At 34.9% G+C, this 15265-nt stretch overlaps 3 protein-coding genes across 6 annotated transcripts in view; 1 reads left to right on the top strand and 2 right to left on the bottom strand.

Annotated features, from left to right (window-relative positions):
* Positions 1–1450: 1450 nt before the first annotated feature.
* On the bottom strand, positions 1451–6897 carry rpl32 (ribosomal protein L32). Of its 2 annotated transcripts, none has more exons than XM_087302781.1 (4): positions 6856–6896; positions 4780–5024; positions 2117–3534; positions 1451–1636 (listed from the first exon to the last, which is right to left on the bottom strand). In XM_087302781.1, the coding sequence occupies exons 3-4, from the start codon at positions 2236–2238 to the stop codon at positions 1507–1509; spliced, it is 252 nt and encodes an 83-aa protein (XP_087158907.1). In that variant the 5' UTR covers positions 2239–3534; positions 4780–5024; positions 6856–6896; the 3' UTR covers positions 1451–1506.
* Positions 6898–6952: 55 nt separating this feature from the next.
* ssuh2.4 (ssu-2 homolog, tandem duplicate 4) overlaps positions 6953–15265 on the top strand; it is a 33440-nt gene continuing 25127 nt past the window's right edge. The window contains exons 1-3 of one of the 3 annotated variants that reach the window (XM_087302108.1): positions 6953–7010; positions 8423–8460; positions 8726–8874. In XM_087302108.1, coding sequence (XP_087158234.1) covers positions 8861–8874 — 14 coding nt within the window. In that variant the 5' untranslated portion in view covers positions 6953–7010; positions 8423–8460; positions 8726–8860. The remainder of the gene's footprint in view (positions 7011–8422; positions 8461–8725; positions 8875–15265) is intronic. The other 2 variants (XM_087302109.1, XM_087302110.1) reach the window with 2 other exon arrangements.
* The window catches only part of samd9l (sterile alpha motif domain containing 9 like), a 10321-nt gene continuing 4882 nt past the window's right edge, over positions 9827–15265 (bottom strand). Inside the window, exon 3 of the mRNA XM_087304603.1 lies at positions 9827–14820. Coding sequence (XP_087160729.1) covers positions 10241–14820 — 4580 coding nt within the window. The 3' untranslated portion in view covers positions 9827–10240. The remainder of the gene's footprint in view (positions 14821–15265) is intronic.

The following is a 15265-nucleotide window of genomic DNA, read 5'->3' as shown; positions in this document are numbered from 1 at the left end:
GACCAGGTGTGGATTAGATCATGGTTTGTAGTTACTAAAACCCACAATGGACTAGTTGTTGTTGTGGAAATAAAAACTGACTTTTGAGGGTTTCTGCATGTTTCACCAAGTCAAATTTTAGACTTTTTAAGATCGTGAAGAATGAAGTAATGCAAATGATATTTTTAATGGCACAGCAAAAAAAAGTACTTGCCTCATCAAAAAACAAATTCTAATTAGCTATTTTTCAGCCACTTATTTTAAATAATGTGTCTAAGCAAGCAGACCCTAGTTGTATACATATTTTTCAACATAAAATATATACTATATATATATATATATATATAGCATTTTTAACCTAATTATATATAAAAACTAAACATATAGATTACACCTTGTTATAATATTATAGTTTTGCAGAGTTATTAAGATGTATTGTTGGTGATTGTGTGTTGGATCAGTTGGGGAGCTTTACATAAACAAGGGAAAATTAAAACCTATTTACAATGATTTAAGACCTACAAGACAGTATTTCAGTGAATTAAATATTTTAAGGCCTAAAGTTTTGTTTTTGAAATTTAAGGCTTAAGATCCTGCAGACAACCTGCTTTTAAAGCTTGAAGCCTCTTTATACAGAAACATCAACATTCTAGACGAGGTGGTTTTCAAAATCTGTTAACTATTTTCATATTTCAGCTCCATTTATAAATATATATATATATATATATATACACACACACACACACATTTATGAAGGGACACAAAGAACCAGCAATATTAAATAATTTGGAATTATTAGAACACTTTAGGGTTAGTTCACAAAGAAAAACCTAATTTATGGTCCTTTGTGTGGTATTAATCCACATTAAAAACCTAACTTCTTTCAAAAATGGTACTTGCTGACCGCACAAGTTCTATAGTAAAAAATACCATGTTAAAAAAATAATAATAATTTGAATTTCCACTTAAAAAAAAATTATGCTCAATGAGTGCCCATAGATGACATTGTCCAAAATATAATTTGTCAAACAAATCAAATAGTTTTTGAACAAATAAAGGTAATTAACAATTTTCATTGTTGGGTGAACTAATTCATTAAAAAAAAAAAAAACTACTTTAGGAAACTGACTTGCAGAAACATTAACTTTTATAATAAAAAAAATTGGGCTTTTATAAAGCAATTTCAACAATAGGTGCAGATGCAGAGTTTTTATTTTTTAGCAAATTAGTGCTAAAAATGTTCAAAGAAGACAAAAATACCTCACAAAAGTTCTTGACACTGAAAAAACATTAAAGTACAGAAACAAAGTTATGCTGAACATGCTAAAATGATCATATCACAAAAATTAAATCAATTTGTACTTAACCACTTCACTACCGTTTTACCATAATTATTGTATTTAAGGATGTGTTAAAATTCTGATTTGAGCCTAGATGAGGTCAGAAAAATGAGACAGAACACTTGAACAAATTTTTTTTTTTTTTAAACATTTTACACTTTATTGGAAAGACAACAAGATATCCAGATTATTCGTTCTCCTCGCTGCGGAGTCTGGCGTTGGGGTTTGTGACCTTGATTGCCAGCTGTGCGGCCCGTTCAACGATGAGCTTTCTGTTCTTTGAGGACACGTTGTGAGCGATCTCAGCACAATGACTCCTGCAGAGAAACAAAAGCTTTAGGTTATCACTCATTCTCAGTTTCTGACTAATATATCATTATAACCCCAACATTAAAGTGTTGCGTACCACAGGTCTCGCATGCATTTTTATACCAATCAAGTATCAAATAACGACAAGTACACAACTTCTCAAAAAGCAAAAGGAGACCCAAGAATCTCAATTACACAAACTTTAGGATCTAGGAGGAACACCCGGATACAAGCGCTAGTCACTTGTAGCAGATTATCTTCCAACCAGCTGACTACGGACAGAGTTAGAGGTGGAATGGGCACTTCCTCTGCAATGCTATTTCTCTGAATTCTACACCTGGGATGAATATGGAGAATTCAGCAGGTACGACCACAGAGATAATAGCACAGTTATGTGTTATCAGAAGCACCCAATTGAAAGATTTAAAAGCTGTTAGTCGAACACAAATCGCATTCGCTTCTCTACTACTGACTATTTTGGCTCTTACTTGTTGCTCATCATGAGGACTTCGAGTTCCTTGACATTGTGGACCAGGAACTTCTTGAATCCAGAGGGCAGCATGTGTTTGGTCTTCCTGTTGCTTCCATAACCAATGTTGGGCATCAACATCTGACCCTTGAAGCGTCTGCGCACTCTGTTGTCAATACCTCTGGGTTTTCTCCAGTTTGCCTGATGAGAGATTATTCATTTAAGTTTCTTATTTTGGTTTGCGATAAGAATTTATTTACTTGCAAGCCATAAACCAACCCAACCAGATGAGACAAATTCAACATTACAATCCTTGATTTGAAGCAAAATGTAATATGAAAATCATACCAAGGAACAAAACAATCATATTTAAAGTGACCGTTCACCCAAAAATAAAATGGTCAACAATTACTTTTCCTTGTTTCAAACATGTTTGACTCATTTTTAACAAATGGGAACCCATAACCAATGTCTTTAGTAGTATTTTATGCGCTACTATGGTTGTAAATGGCTACATGTTTCCAATTTCAGAAGATGCTTTGTGGACAAGTTTGGATCAAGTGGAGTGTGATTAAATGGCAATTTTCATTTTGGCTGTCTACCCATTTAAATAAGGGAGAGGAGAGGACTAAATTTTCATCAAATGCCAATTTGATTTAAAATCCAAATAAATTTAGCTATTTAAGTTTTTTTTTAAAGTTACATTAATGCAAATTGATGGGTTCAGCAAAACAAATAAAAAACACTGTTAATTAACTTCAGTGATCAGAACAGGTCTGACTATTAAAATTCATCAGCAATTAGTAAATATCAAAAAGACTGTTGTGGTCTACTGCATAATAGTTATGAAAAGTAAATGCCCATCATATTTATAAATAAAAGTACAACTTCTAACAATTAAATCAGCAATGGAAAGGACTTTGCACCCAGGCTTACTGCCACCCGTTGCCCTCGAATGACAAAGAACAGTCGCAAATAATAATTCAAGCTAATAAAAATACAAAAAAAAAAAAAAAAAAAACTGCGAAAAATCAGATTTATGCCAAACTTACTGCTGTCAGCAGGTAACGCTATGAATCGGACTCAATATTGGCATGTAGATGTCTTCAGGAGAGGAATCTGGTTGAACACGTGAATTTTCAGGCAGATCTGATATCCGAGTGGATATTGGCTTGTTTGATGTGTATTCTAATTTTCGTGCGCGTGAAATGTAGTTTGGGGCCACGGTCAAATGTGCATTTGTGGCGCTGTCGAGCCATTTTGCTACACCCACTTCTGAAACCCATAAATGTAAATGTTCTTCACTTCTGGCATGTGAGCAAAGTCTGAGTTGGAGCATGTTTAGACCCTCAAAAAGTGTGATTTATTCTAGGGAATAATTATTATTATAATATTAAAGGAACAATGCTAATAGGGCCTATGCGCTGACCAAACGTGCTTGGTAGGGGTGTAACGATTTATCGTTGTACGATTTATTGCGATGCAAAAATGTCACAATATGCATTATGACGATTTGATTACGATATGACGTCCGTTTTCTCTTATTAGTTGAGCTGTTTGCACATGAGCTACGTTCCACCTGCTGTCGCACGTGAGTTCAGATTGCAGCAGCAGTAATGATAGCAGACCAAGATGATTGGAGCTGAAATAGAGGATGGGCCATCCTCTCAAAATCAGAAGTCTGGCAACATTTCGGTTGTACAGTCATTGCTTTAGACTCGTCCGCTTTTTGACACGCATACTGGGTCAAACATCCTAAGTTTTAAAGTCTTCACAGTGATTTACATACTTTGCACAGCGACAGGGATACCTTCTAATGGTGTTGAAAGAGTCACATACTATATTTATAAGGTACAATTTACCCTAAAATATCATTCTGTCTTCATATAATGTTCCCGCCGCAAAATCACACATGAGGTGAGCTGACCGTGAGCTGTTACTACAGAGGGCGGACTTTGATAGACGCGCGCGTATGGCAAGCCGTTTTAGCATTTAAACCTTTGTTCTGACTATCCATAAATATATTTAGAGATATCTCTAATTATAATTTGACTAGTCATAATTATAATTCGACTAGTCAGAATGACAATTAGAGATATCTGCAATTACAATTGTACTAGTACGAAATCAGATTGAAGATATCTGCAAATATATTATGACTAGTCATATTCCTCCATTGACTTCCATTGAAAAATATTTGCAGATATCTCTAAATGAGTTTTGACTAGTCATAATTGTAATTAGAGATATCTCTAAATGAATTTAATTAAATATGAATTAAATACATGGAAATGTGGATTTTTTTTTGCACACACAAAAAACGCAAGTGACCAAGCAAAGCCTTAAGCTCTTACTGTTAAATTCAATTGAATAGAAAGGTTATTTTTTTGCACCTTTACTTAAATTGTTCCTTAATTTAGTCTCTGTCATTTCAATAATATTTTTTAAGAAGTTTTTAAATTGTTTAATTTTCCAGAGACAGGCCTGTTTAATTTATTTTCTTAAAGAAGGTTCAGTTTAACAAGTTGAAACAAAAGAAATACATAAAAAATAGTTTACTTGGTAAAATTTGCATTTCAGTTTAATTTTTATTCCAAATATCGTGATACATATCGAATTGTGAACATTATATCGTGATACACATCGTATCGTGAGCTGAGTGTATCGTTACACCCCTAGTGCTCGGTGCATAATACAGTAATAATAAAAGTAGTAATGCAACTTAAGCAAATGTAACAACCAACTAAAAAGCAAAAATACACAGACATATTGTTTCCTATGAACCCCATTTTAATGGAAATTTATATAATCCTGAAAGATGCCTACCCTGATCTTGACATAGCGGTCAGACTGATGTCTAATGAACTTCTTGGTCCTTTTCTTGACGATCTTAGGTTTGGTGAGGGGTCTGAGGGCCGCCATGATGCCTACAGAGTGAACAAGCAGAAATTAATGACAGGCAGAAAACAATTGACATCCAATTTCAATGTATGGGGCAAATACAAAAAAAAGGGGTTTCAAGCATCACAACTAAGTGTAATCATTTTTGGTTCAATTTCATAGGGTTCTGTTATATTATGATTTTATTATACATCACATTTTTACCCTGATATATAGAAGACAAATAAAATATCAGTGTAACGGTCTCTCCACAAAATAATATTAAGGTAAAGTAAGTTTTATATTCGCACATTTGTTCATTTTTGAACAGTGACATGATGCCTATTAGGGCTTCATAACGTATTGAGCATCTACATAAAAATGTGCATGTTTGCAATTTCCCATTCCAAGATACGCAATTAGGTTGGGATTATAGTTGACCAGAAACCACAGGTTGAAATGCATGAGTTTTCCGAAGACTCTGCAGAATTAAACCGTAATAGAGGTAAAGTTTATCATCTGCAAAGTGTTTTAAGACTCGACTATGAGCATTTTAAGAGAGTTTGAAGCATTCTAATAGAGCATAAAGTTTAATAAACATTCATTTAATTGAATATATTACAAGATGTAGTCTATGCAATGTTATTTTATATTTGATTATTCAATTTCTGTACCTGAATACTGTTAGACCCTCTCCATAAAAGCATAAAGCACTCATAATTTCATTTTAATATATAATATATTAAGATTTCTAATCACAATATAAAATCAAAGAGAAAAAACATTGCAATATCAATTTTTTTATCCAATCATGCAGCCCTAATGTCTATGTTGTACTTTAAATATTCTATCTGAAATAGCATGCAAGTATGACTTCATAACAACATTGGCACAATTTAATTGACTGTGCACAATGTTTGCAACTAATATGATTTCCCAGTTCAAAATATGCAAAGAATACTTTAATGAAATTATATTACAAAGAAAACTACTTGTGTGAATATAAAACCAACTTCACCTATATCAAAATAATATCAATGACATTTAGCATATGAACTACTTGATGACAATTAGAAGTCACAAAACTGTACTTGTCCTTTTAAATCTTTATACTTTAAATCCCGTTTTTACTAGAAGGAACCTGGAGGGAAAGCTTTAATAAAAGTCATTCATAAATCCTTCATAAACATATTACACTTAATGAAGGTCATAGTATTTTTAATACAACCACTCTTTAAAGCTATCTGTAATGTAGACATGCAATATAAAGACACTGGGCCTACATTTAAATGTTCAATGCAAATACTCTAACGTTACATATTTTACGTTAAAGTTACATATTATAAGCATTATATATCACGGCACATCTCGCTTTTGAATCAGGAAAATTAGCATGTTAGCTAACAGTAAACTTTAGCCTACGATGCGTCAACAAAAGGCAAAATTTCAACGCTCAAAACACCAATTTATCTCAAAGCAACCTATCATTTATTATTAGGAAGGAAAATTAAACTAACGTTATGGACGAAACGTTAACATATGCTAAAAATATGCAACCCACACAAGTATTCAAAATTTAACCGCTTAACAGTGTAAATAACCTATTTTAAGAAAAACATTGTATTGCAGTATGAAAACGAGAAGTGAGCTAAGCTTTAATTTAAATTTTTAAGCTTTGAGACTCGCATACATCACACTAATGGCCGCCATGTACGGACGTTGTGTGAGATTTCATATAAATATCCAATATACTGTCGCTTTAACAGCCACAATATTGGCGGATTTATAAGCAGCACGCATTAATAAAACGCCACAGCACGTTAAATGTTTATTTGAATTATGATGTGTAAGGATGTATTGAGATGTTATTCCGCTCACCGTTTCAGCCTGTCTCTAGCGAAGACAGTCCTGAAGAAGAGAAGGAAGTGACGCAGCGACGGCCTGGAAATAAAACCGGTCAGCGGAAGTTGCTCCTGCTCTCAAATGTAACCGTACACGACTGTCGGTGTGTTGTCAAATTATAAGTGGGAAAGGTGAGGCTTAAAATCTTATACAAATGTGAATTACCAAAAGTTAATTCCTGTTTATAACTTCCCTCTGGCAGTCTGTTACAATGCTAAATAACAAATATGTAACGTTAATGTCACTGAAGGAAATGCTTTGGAATTATCTAGAGGAGACTAAAACAATTTCAAATACTAATGAAAAATAAGTTTAAATTCGGTATTTCAATGAGATATTTTTATTGTTTGACACAACTCAAACAAAATGAAATAAATAACTTACTTTAGTAATGTACAATATTTAAAACCATACTGTTAAGTGATTTACTGTGTATATTACAATATTAATAACTTTGTAAATTTATGCTACAGCTGGCTGTGTGTTTGTTTAATAAATAAATAAAATACTGTAGCAAAACTTTTAAAAACCAAGTTTATTATGTTTATTTCTACAGCCTAGTACCTGTTTTACAGTACTTCTGAAACTCTGTATTTACGATGGATTACTATATAGCAATTTTTCATGTGGGAAATTGTATTCCAGTTATCTACCCTTATTTTCAAATGATGAAATAAAGTGTATAATCCAATATAACTTTATTTTTTTTCTGGAAAAGAAAAGTACTTTAAAGCTTAAAAATTGACCTAAAATATTATTGATGATTAAAACATTTTTTTCCTTTGTTGAACGTTTATTAGTTTTTGGGTTCATATAAATACCCAAACCATTAAATTTAACTTAAGGGGCCCCAGACTTTACATAAAAGGGTTATGAAAACTCCTTTTATTTATTCACACAAGGTAATAATGAAAACATGTATTCTGTAAAAAATGTCCCAAAAAGGAATATGGTCTGTGATGCTATTATAGTTAAGTTTACAACATTGATAACACTCTCTAAAAAATTGGAGAGTTGTTTCAACCTACATTTGTGTAAAATTTGGGAAAATCAAGCCACTGGGGTGAATGACCTTTTTTTATTTTAGTAAATCAAAACAGTTTCAGAATTTGTGAATTGAGTTTCTCCACTAAACCTAAATGTACGAAATACCATAATCCTGAAAGCCTTTGTTGGGGAATCATATTTTTTCTTAATAAACAAAAATAAAAAACAATTTTTAATGTTAAGTTTGTACTTTTTTTCTACCCAAAAAGCAGCAGCTTTGTTTTAAAAAGTTAAAATAATAGAGCAATACCAACCTTTTGTGTTAATTCGATTGAAGGCATGCATACAGATGTTTTTAAAGGTTCCTTACACTTAGTAAAGTTAGTAACTAAGTATATAGTTAGTATAGTTAGTAACTTAGTAAAGTATACTTTTAAATAGAGTCTTCCTAAAAAGGAAACCTTTTAATGCTGAAACAGTGAAAAGATTCTTTATTATCTCGCCATTTGTTTTTCGAATCTGTATGTAAAAACACCTCATTGCTGTTTTTCTGGAGCTCATCCATCAACTACAGACAGTCAACAACCTTAGCAGGTAATTGATTTATTTCTTAAAATGTCTATAAATTTTAATCCTCAAATTTTTTACTTCTTTTATACTAATCATGAACTTTTTCGCCTTTTTATGTTACACAAAAGGTAAGTGTGACCAGCTCTGTTGAGTTCAGAATACCTCTCTTCTATCTTCTAATAAGTAGTAGATACTAAATGGGTCATTAAATCAAAAATTTAAACGCAATTTTGTTTTAACATAAATAGAAGAGACACACTATGATTTTAAATTCAATTTTGTATTTCAGATGCTGTCCTATTTAAGAAACCTATCATGTGGAGAGAAAACTGGCACTCATATGACAGAATCCAAACATAATTAAAGATTCAAGCAACACTGTAAAGGCCTGTGCCACCCAGTGGCCTAAGGAAGTCAGTTCAATATGCATTTATATGGGTAAATATACAGTTGAAGTCAGAATTATTAGCCCCTTTGAATTTCTTTTTCTCTTTTAAATGTTTCCCAAATAATGTTTAACAGAGCAAGGACATTTTCATGGTATGTCTGATATTATTTTTTCTTCTGGAGAAAAGTCTTATTTGTTTTATTTCGGCTGGCAGTTTGCATTTTTTTAAAAGCCATTTTAAGGTCAGAATTATTAGCCCCTTTAAACTATATTTTCTTTGATAGTCTACAGAACAAACCATCATTATACAATAACTTGCCTAATTACCCTAACCTGCCTAGTTAACCTAATTAACATAGTTAAGCCTTTAAATGTTACTTTAAGCTGTATAGAAGTGTTTTGAAGATAAAATAAATCAGTTACTACACATTAGTTATTAAAACTATTGTTAAGAAAGGAGTTGGAAAAAAAAAGTATCTCCGTTAAACAGAAATGGGGGAAAAAATAAACAGGGGGGTAATAATTCTGACCTCAACTGTACGAGGTAAATGTCAGTTAATGTTATGTGTGAAATTTCCTTCTGCCAGCTGGAGGCGCCATGACAATAACTTAATATTGCCATGGTGTGTTGTGCTCAGGCCCTTACAATGGACATAAAGCCATTATAGAGGATTGTGAAGATATTTCATTGAAACTCCATTACAAATTTTCTGTCTCTTTTGTATTCTATCTATTAATTCATTCATTCATTCATTTAGGTATGTATGTCAAGTGTAGTGTAGTAATATATTTAGGTAATAACAGTTGCTTAATTATTAAAAAATAAAGATTTTACAACCAAAGATTCATGGTTACAAATAATGCAACAGGAAAGTGTTTTTAAAGTTAATCTATAGCTTTTACCATGCAAACAAAAAAAATTATTTGTACATTTTTTGTCTATACAAACACCCATTTTTGTGTTCTAAAAAACCTTTTAATGTTATATTCACTTCACAAATGTTTACATTCAAGTCCCTTTATTGTTATACAAAAAAATCATAAATCATGTGATGACTAACATGAGCAAACATTTCTTTTAAATACATTTGTAAACACAGAGATAAAAATAGATAGTAAAGTCAGTTGCCTTCCATCCTTACTAGTACGTTATTATAATTACAATAAAATTAATTACCAATGACATAAAAAGCTACAGGAAGCATACATTTCAACATCTCCTTTTAAAAGTTTTACTTACAATGGCACATGTCAGTACTATGCAGTATGCATTCATGATATATGTGAGGTAACATATAGTTACACATCACACTTAAAGTATAACAAAATATTTCTAGCTGATATTTCAGATTATTTCAGCAATAGACGTTCTCTTTACAATGTTATTTGTATGTACAGTTTGAACCATCTGCATTTTTAATTTTGTGTTTGTACTGTAATGTTGTATGCAACTGGTCCCTTCAAAGTAAAGCCTAGATAAAAAGTGACATTCTCATTTTTATGGGGTATGGAGGACATCTTAAGAGCTGGGATGTGAAATTTCATTCCTTTGGGACCCTCTAGATATACCTTCTCATCCTCAGTCCATCCTGTGACGCATTTCAACAATTTAGACATTTCTGGCATCTTCCACACTTCTCCGCTAAACCATTTCAGGCGTTTTTCTGGTACAGAGAACAGTTTTGTGATGGTTTCAAACTTGCTCTTGTGGACAAACTTTTCAAATCCTGTCCCATTGCTGAGGAAGAAGTGAGTGTAGATCCTCTTTTTCCTTGGAGGGATGTCCTTCAGCCTCTTTTCATAGTCCCTCTGGAGATTTTCAACAGCAGAGAGAACAATCCCATACTTGCGCTCTTTCTCCACTTCTGTGTCCTGTTCTTCTGGCCAAAAAAGTAAAACAAGTAAGAAATGAGCATTTGACAAGCTTTTTTTCTGACCCTCTTTAAGAAATTGGTGGCTCATCCTTTGTAGATCTTGAAATGCAGCCAACTTGGGAGACTCAGGTGAGAGCAAACTTAAAGCAAGGTGTGACGCGATGTAGTTGACAAGGTCCACTTGTGGCAGTTGTGCCCTCATAGGATCACTCGGGTAAAATGAAATAATCTCCTCTAGCACAGGGACGGGGTCACGATCTTTCTGATTTGTCAGGAGGAACAAAATGGTTGTGATGTTTCCCCCACCATGATAATGGATCATCATGCGTTTCATGACAGGCGATAACTTTTCTCGGTTTAGATCTGTGCTTGGGGACGTCCCACTGAAGTATCTGCCATAGTCATGTGATCTGTTCACCAGCCAGTGTATGGGATGCTTTATGGTACTCTCAACTGTTTCAGCTGTCTTCTCCTCATCTATGTTCAGGTCAGTCTGGAAGTAACACAGGTCTTCCGAAATCCATTCCAGTGCCTCCAGCATTGTTTTTTGAAGGTTTTTAAACTTGTAATGAAAATTTTCCCAGGGTGTTTCTATTTCAGGTGGTATATAATCTGTGAGTAGGTATCGGCAGAGATCTGAAGATCGTTTTCTTCTTCTGGAGAACACCTGAAGATTGGACATTAGCTTCAGCAGTGCACATCCTACCTCAACTACTCCAAAAAAGCCAGCATTGTTCATGGTCTCATTGTCCTGAACCGCTGCATTCTCACATGCCTGAAAACATTCAATGGCTTTAAAAGCCATTTCCAAAGGATCTAATGTGTTTTCAGGTGTTTCGATTTGCTTTATGGATTTGCATTTTGCCAAGAACCACTGTCTGTACACCTGACCTTTAGTATCAAGAATGTAGGAATTGTTTGGCATTTTCGCTACTGCGGTTTTCGCCCACTGTTCCGCTGCTTCAAATCTTTCATGTTTGTAATTGAGTCGAGCCAGATGTTGAGCAAAAAATGCATCCTCATTAAAACGCTTATAAGCTCCCTTGAGGAGATCAATAGCTTTATCTGGACACTCTTTCTTCCTCACATGCTCAATTAGAGGGGAGAAAAAACTGTCTGATTCATCCCCTTTGCTGATCCTGTGGCGGGTCATGAACAGATCTCGCAAGAACTTCATGTAATGATCTTTCCCAAACCTGTGCTCAAACAGCACATCATTGTTGAGAAGATCCAAAGCGAGATCGCTTTGTTGTTGCTCGTCACCCAGAAGCTGGTGCAGGATTTCCTTTGCAACCAGAGGATGAATGATTCTGATCGAGGTAATGTAAGTGTTTTCATCTCTCAGGTGTATTAAGACCAATCTAGCTTGCTCACTTAGAGATGTCTCAAAGACATGCTGTCGAAATCTATCCACAAGAATGGACAAAGCAAGAAGGGCTTCACAATGTGACCGAGAGAGGAATGAGTTCTGCACATATGTGTTGAGCAAGGCCACATAGAGAACAAGCTTAGTAACAGCAGAGTTGTGGTCAATACCTTGCAGCAAATGCTTGACGAACTGCTTCACATATTCAGCAATTTTGTGGCTCTTAAATTCCTCACTCATCAGGACAAATGTTAGAATGAATTCTGGCTTGAACTGTTTTTCGAGGCTGTGCCGCTTTTTGGAAAAATGTTGTTTTTCCTTCTCTGAAAGTTTATGGGTAATTGCAACGTTGTGTTGAGGAGATTCCTTGCACATTTTCTCTGGATTGTGAGATCTCCTACAACTCAGCAGAATGAAGCAAAGTGTTCCACGTGTTATTTTCTTGGTATTGACGGCTACTTCCAGTTCATACTTCACATCTTCTAAATACTCCTGATCACAGTCTTCAAACAGCAGGAGTAGAGGTAGGCATTTCTGTGGATCTTTTTCTTCATATTCTCGAAGCCAGACGGCATCTTCAGAAACAGCTGATACAGATTTTGAAGATTTTACAACTGCACACCTTAGATCCCTTCTGTAATTCCACAGAACCTGTCTTGCCACTGTACTACCACCACTGCCTGGATGATGGTATATGTTGATGCAACTGATGGGAGCCCGCTCTGAACTCCAATTAAGACATTCTTTCACAAGTTCATTGACTTCGTTGTAAGCATCTCTCTGAATAACCTCCCCAACAATCTTTTTTTCTGCGAGCCAGAGATTTATCCATGTTACTTTTCCTCCATGGTAAAACTGCTTCTCAATAGTCTCTTTTTCAGATTCAATGACATCAGGACTATTTTCTTCACAGTGGTTTAGACTTAGAATCTCTAACGAACTTCTCACTTTCTCCTCTCGAGTGTCAAGGAAACACTCCCCTTTGACAAGGATAGGTAATCGTTTGGTGGCCTGTGTGGTGGTTGGCTGGACACGTTGAAGGGTTGCATTTATTTGACTTACTGTCATCCCAACAACACTTGACTGTTTTATTGTTTCCATGTCACTAGATCCTAGAGCAAAGCTCTGCCATTTCTTGAAATTCTCCTCTGATTCAGCTAGGCATATAATGTCTTCATGTCCTTCCATGTCAGTGATGAACTCATAGAACGTGTTCAGTAATGGAGTGTCAACAGGTGAGGTAAGAAGAAAGATCACCTGAAAGGTACCTTTAGGTAAGATATTTTTGCAGATCAATGACACGCATTCTTTCAGGAGGGTCCTCTTTGTTTTAACCCACGTCTTCTCATCACAGTGTGGTTCACTGCCTTTAAAATCACTCCGACCATTGCAAAATATCCAGCTGATCTGATCAAACAAACGTTCACGACTTTCAAATTCTCGAATGCTTAAGCCACTTGGAATTTTGTAGTTCTGCATAAAATGGCGGTTCACTGCATGGTGCTTATCATATTCACGGCATAACCCAGACACATTGGAATCTGGATCGAAGTCAAACACACAGAAGATTTTCATGTTCAACAAAAAGTCGATGCTTTGCAGATCCTTCTCTTGAAATCGGTTTGTAACAAGTATGTGCCATTTGTCCTTGTCCATTACTTTCTTTCCACCTGTTATGAGCATGGTGAGCTTTTTTCCCAGGTTCTGGCTTGGTTCTGGGGACGTGAATTTTTGCATTTTCTCTGCCTCTTCTCTCTGAGAATCCCTTAAACTGACGTGTTGGTAGAATTCTGTGAGATCAGCCACTGGTTCTGTTTTAGAACCCACTCTGCGATAAACAATTTTTTTCTCAAGCTGAACTTTGTTTGCCTCTTCACTGAAATTTGGCAGACGAACAGAGAACACCTGATTCTTCACTATTCTCACAGAAGGCTTAATATCAACCTCTACAATGAAGTGTTCCTCATTGCTATCTGAACAGATTACTTGAACAAACTGAGGTTCACCAATACATAATCGTACAAGTTCACTGTCAGATTCTGAGAAACCCTTCTCAATGTAATCTAATGCATCATAGTAAATGTCCTTTTCCTTAACAGGAAAACCAACAATTTCACCATGTACATAACCAGCGTCACCTCTACTGTCCATGACACCAAAATGTATTGTGCCATTTGTGCGAACATTCATACAACCTGTTGCAAATTTCAACACTTCTTTTGCAAACTTGGCCTGCAGTCTTTGGCGGTCCAATGTTGCAGCAGTGGCGAATGACTTGTACTCATGACATGGACTAATCATATCAATAACTCCAGATTCTGGTAAGAGAACGCTGTTTTTAACATATTTAAAATCAGCACCTTTCATTTCAAATGGTCGTGGTTTTGTATCTCTATTTCTTAATACTGCTGGCACAGGATCTTCTTCATCCACTTCCTTGATATCGGCTCTTATGTCTGCAACTTTATTTTTACTTACTCCATTGTCATTTTTCCCAGAGGGTTGTTTAGGTTTGCTCTGGGCTTTTTGGGAATTTTTTAATATCTCATTTCTTTCTTTGATGATCAAAAGCGCAGGCCCGGCTTTCATACCAGTTTCTTTTTTCAGGAATTCTTCTGAGACTTTAGAAAGGACCTGACCATTCACTTCCTCTTCGTGAAGTTTTTCGATGTATGCTTCTTTGATTCCTATTGACTTTAACCAGTTGCTCACCATAGACTCAGTCCATGTCTCCATTGGAGAATCCTCTGGCTTTTCTGCAAATAAAAAAAAATGTAATGTGAAATGAGTTCTCTAAAACTTAATTAAAAGAAAACGCAAAACATTTCGCAGTCAGTTTGACAAGTGATATGTTCTTCTCTCTTATCCAAAGTACAAAAAGAGAGAGGAACAGGCTACATGTTATGTCCATTCAATACTGCATAGTGGTTAAATAAAGAGCTGCACTGGATTTTTACGAAATGCAAAGTTTGGCCTTTTTCAGGACAACAAGGAATTTTAATACATTGCTTCTAATACGTCACACATACAAGTACATAAACAAATCCTGAAAAGAGTCGCAGTACCTATAGACATGATAGTAGATGACGCCTGCTTTCTATCATAATGTCTATGAGCAGCATGTCAAATGTATGGACACACACACACCAAACAGCAGTCACTGAATCCAGCATATAGGGGTTCTCGACTGTCCGCCACATT

The sequence above is a fragment of the Danio rerio genome, chromosome 22 (genome assembly GCF_052040795.2).
Source record: "Danio rerio strain M-AB ecotype USA chromosome 22, GRCz13ab, whole genome shotgun sequence".
Taxonomy (NCBI): domain Eukaryota; kingdom Metazoa; phylum Chordata; class Actinopteri; order Cypriniformes; family Danionidae; genus Danio; species Danio rerio.
The sequence above is the reverse complement of the archived record's forward strand: the minus strand, read 5'-3'. Positions and strand labels throughout refer to the sequence as shown.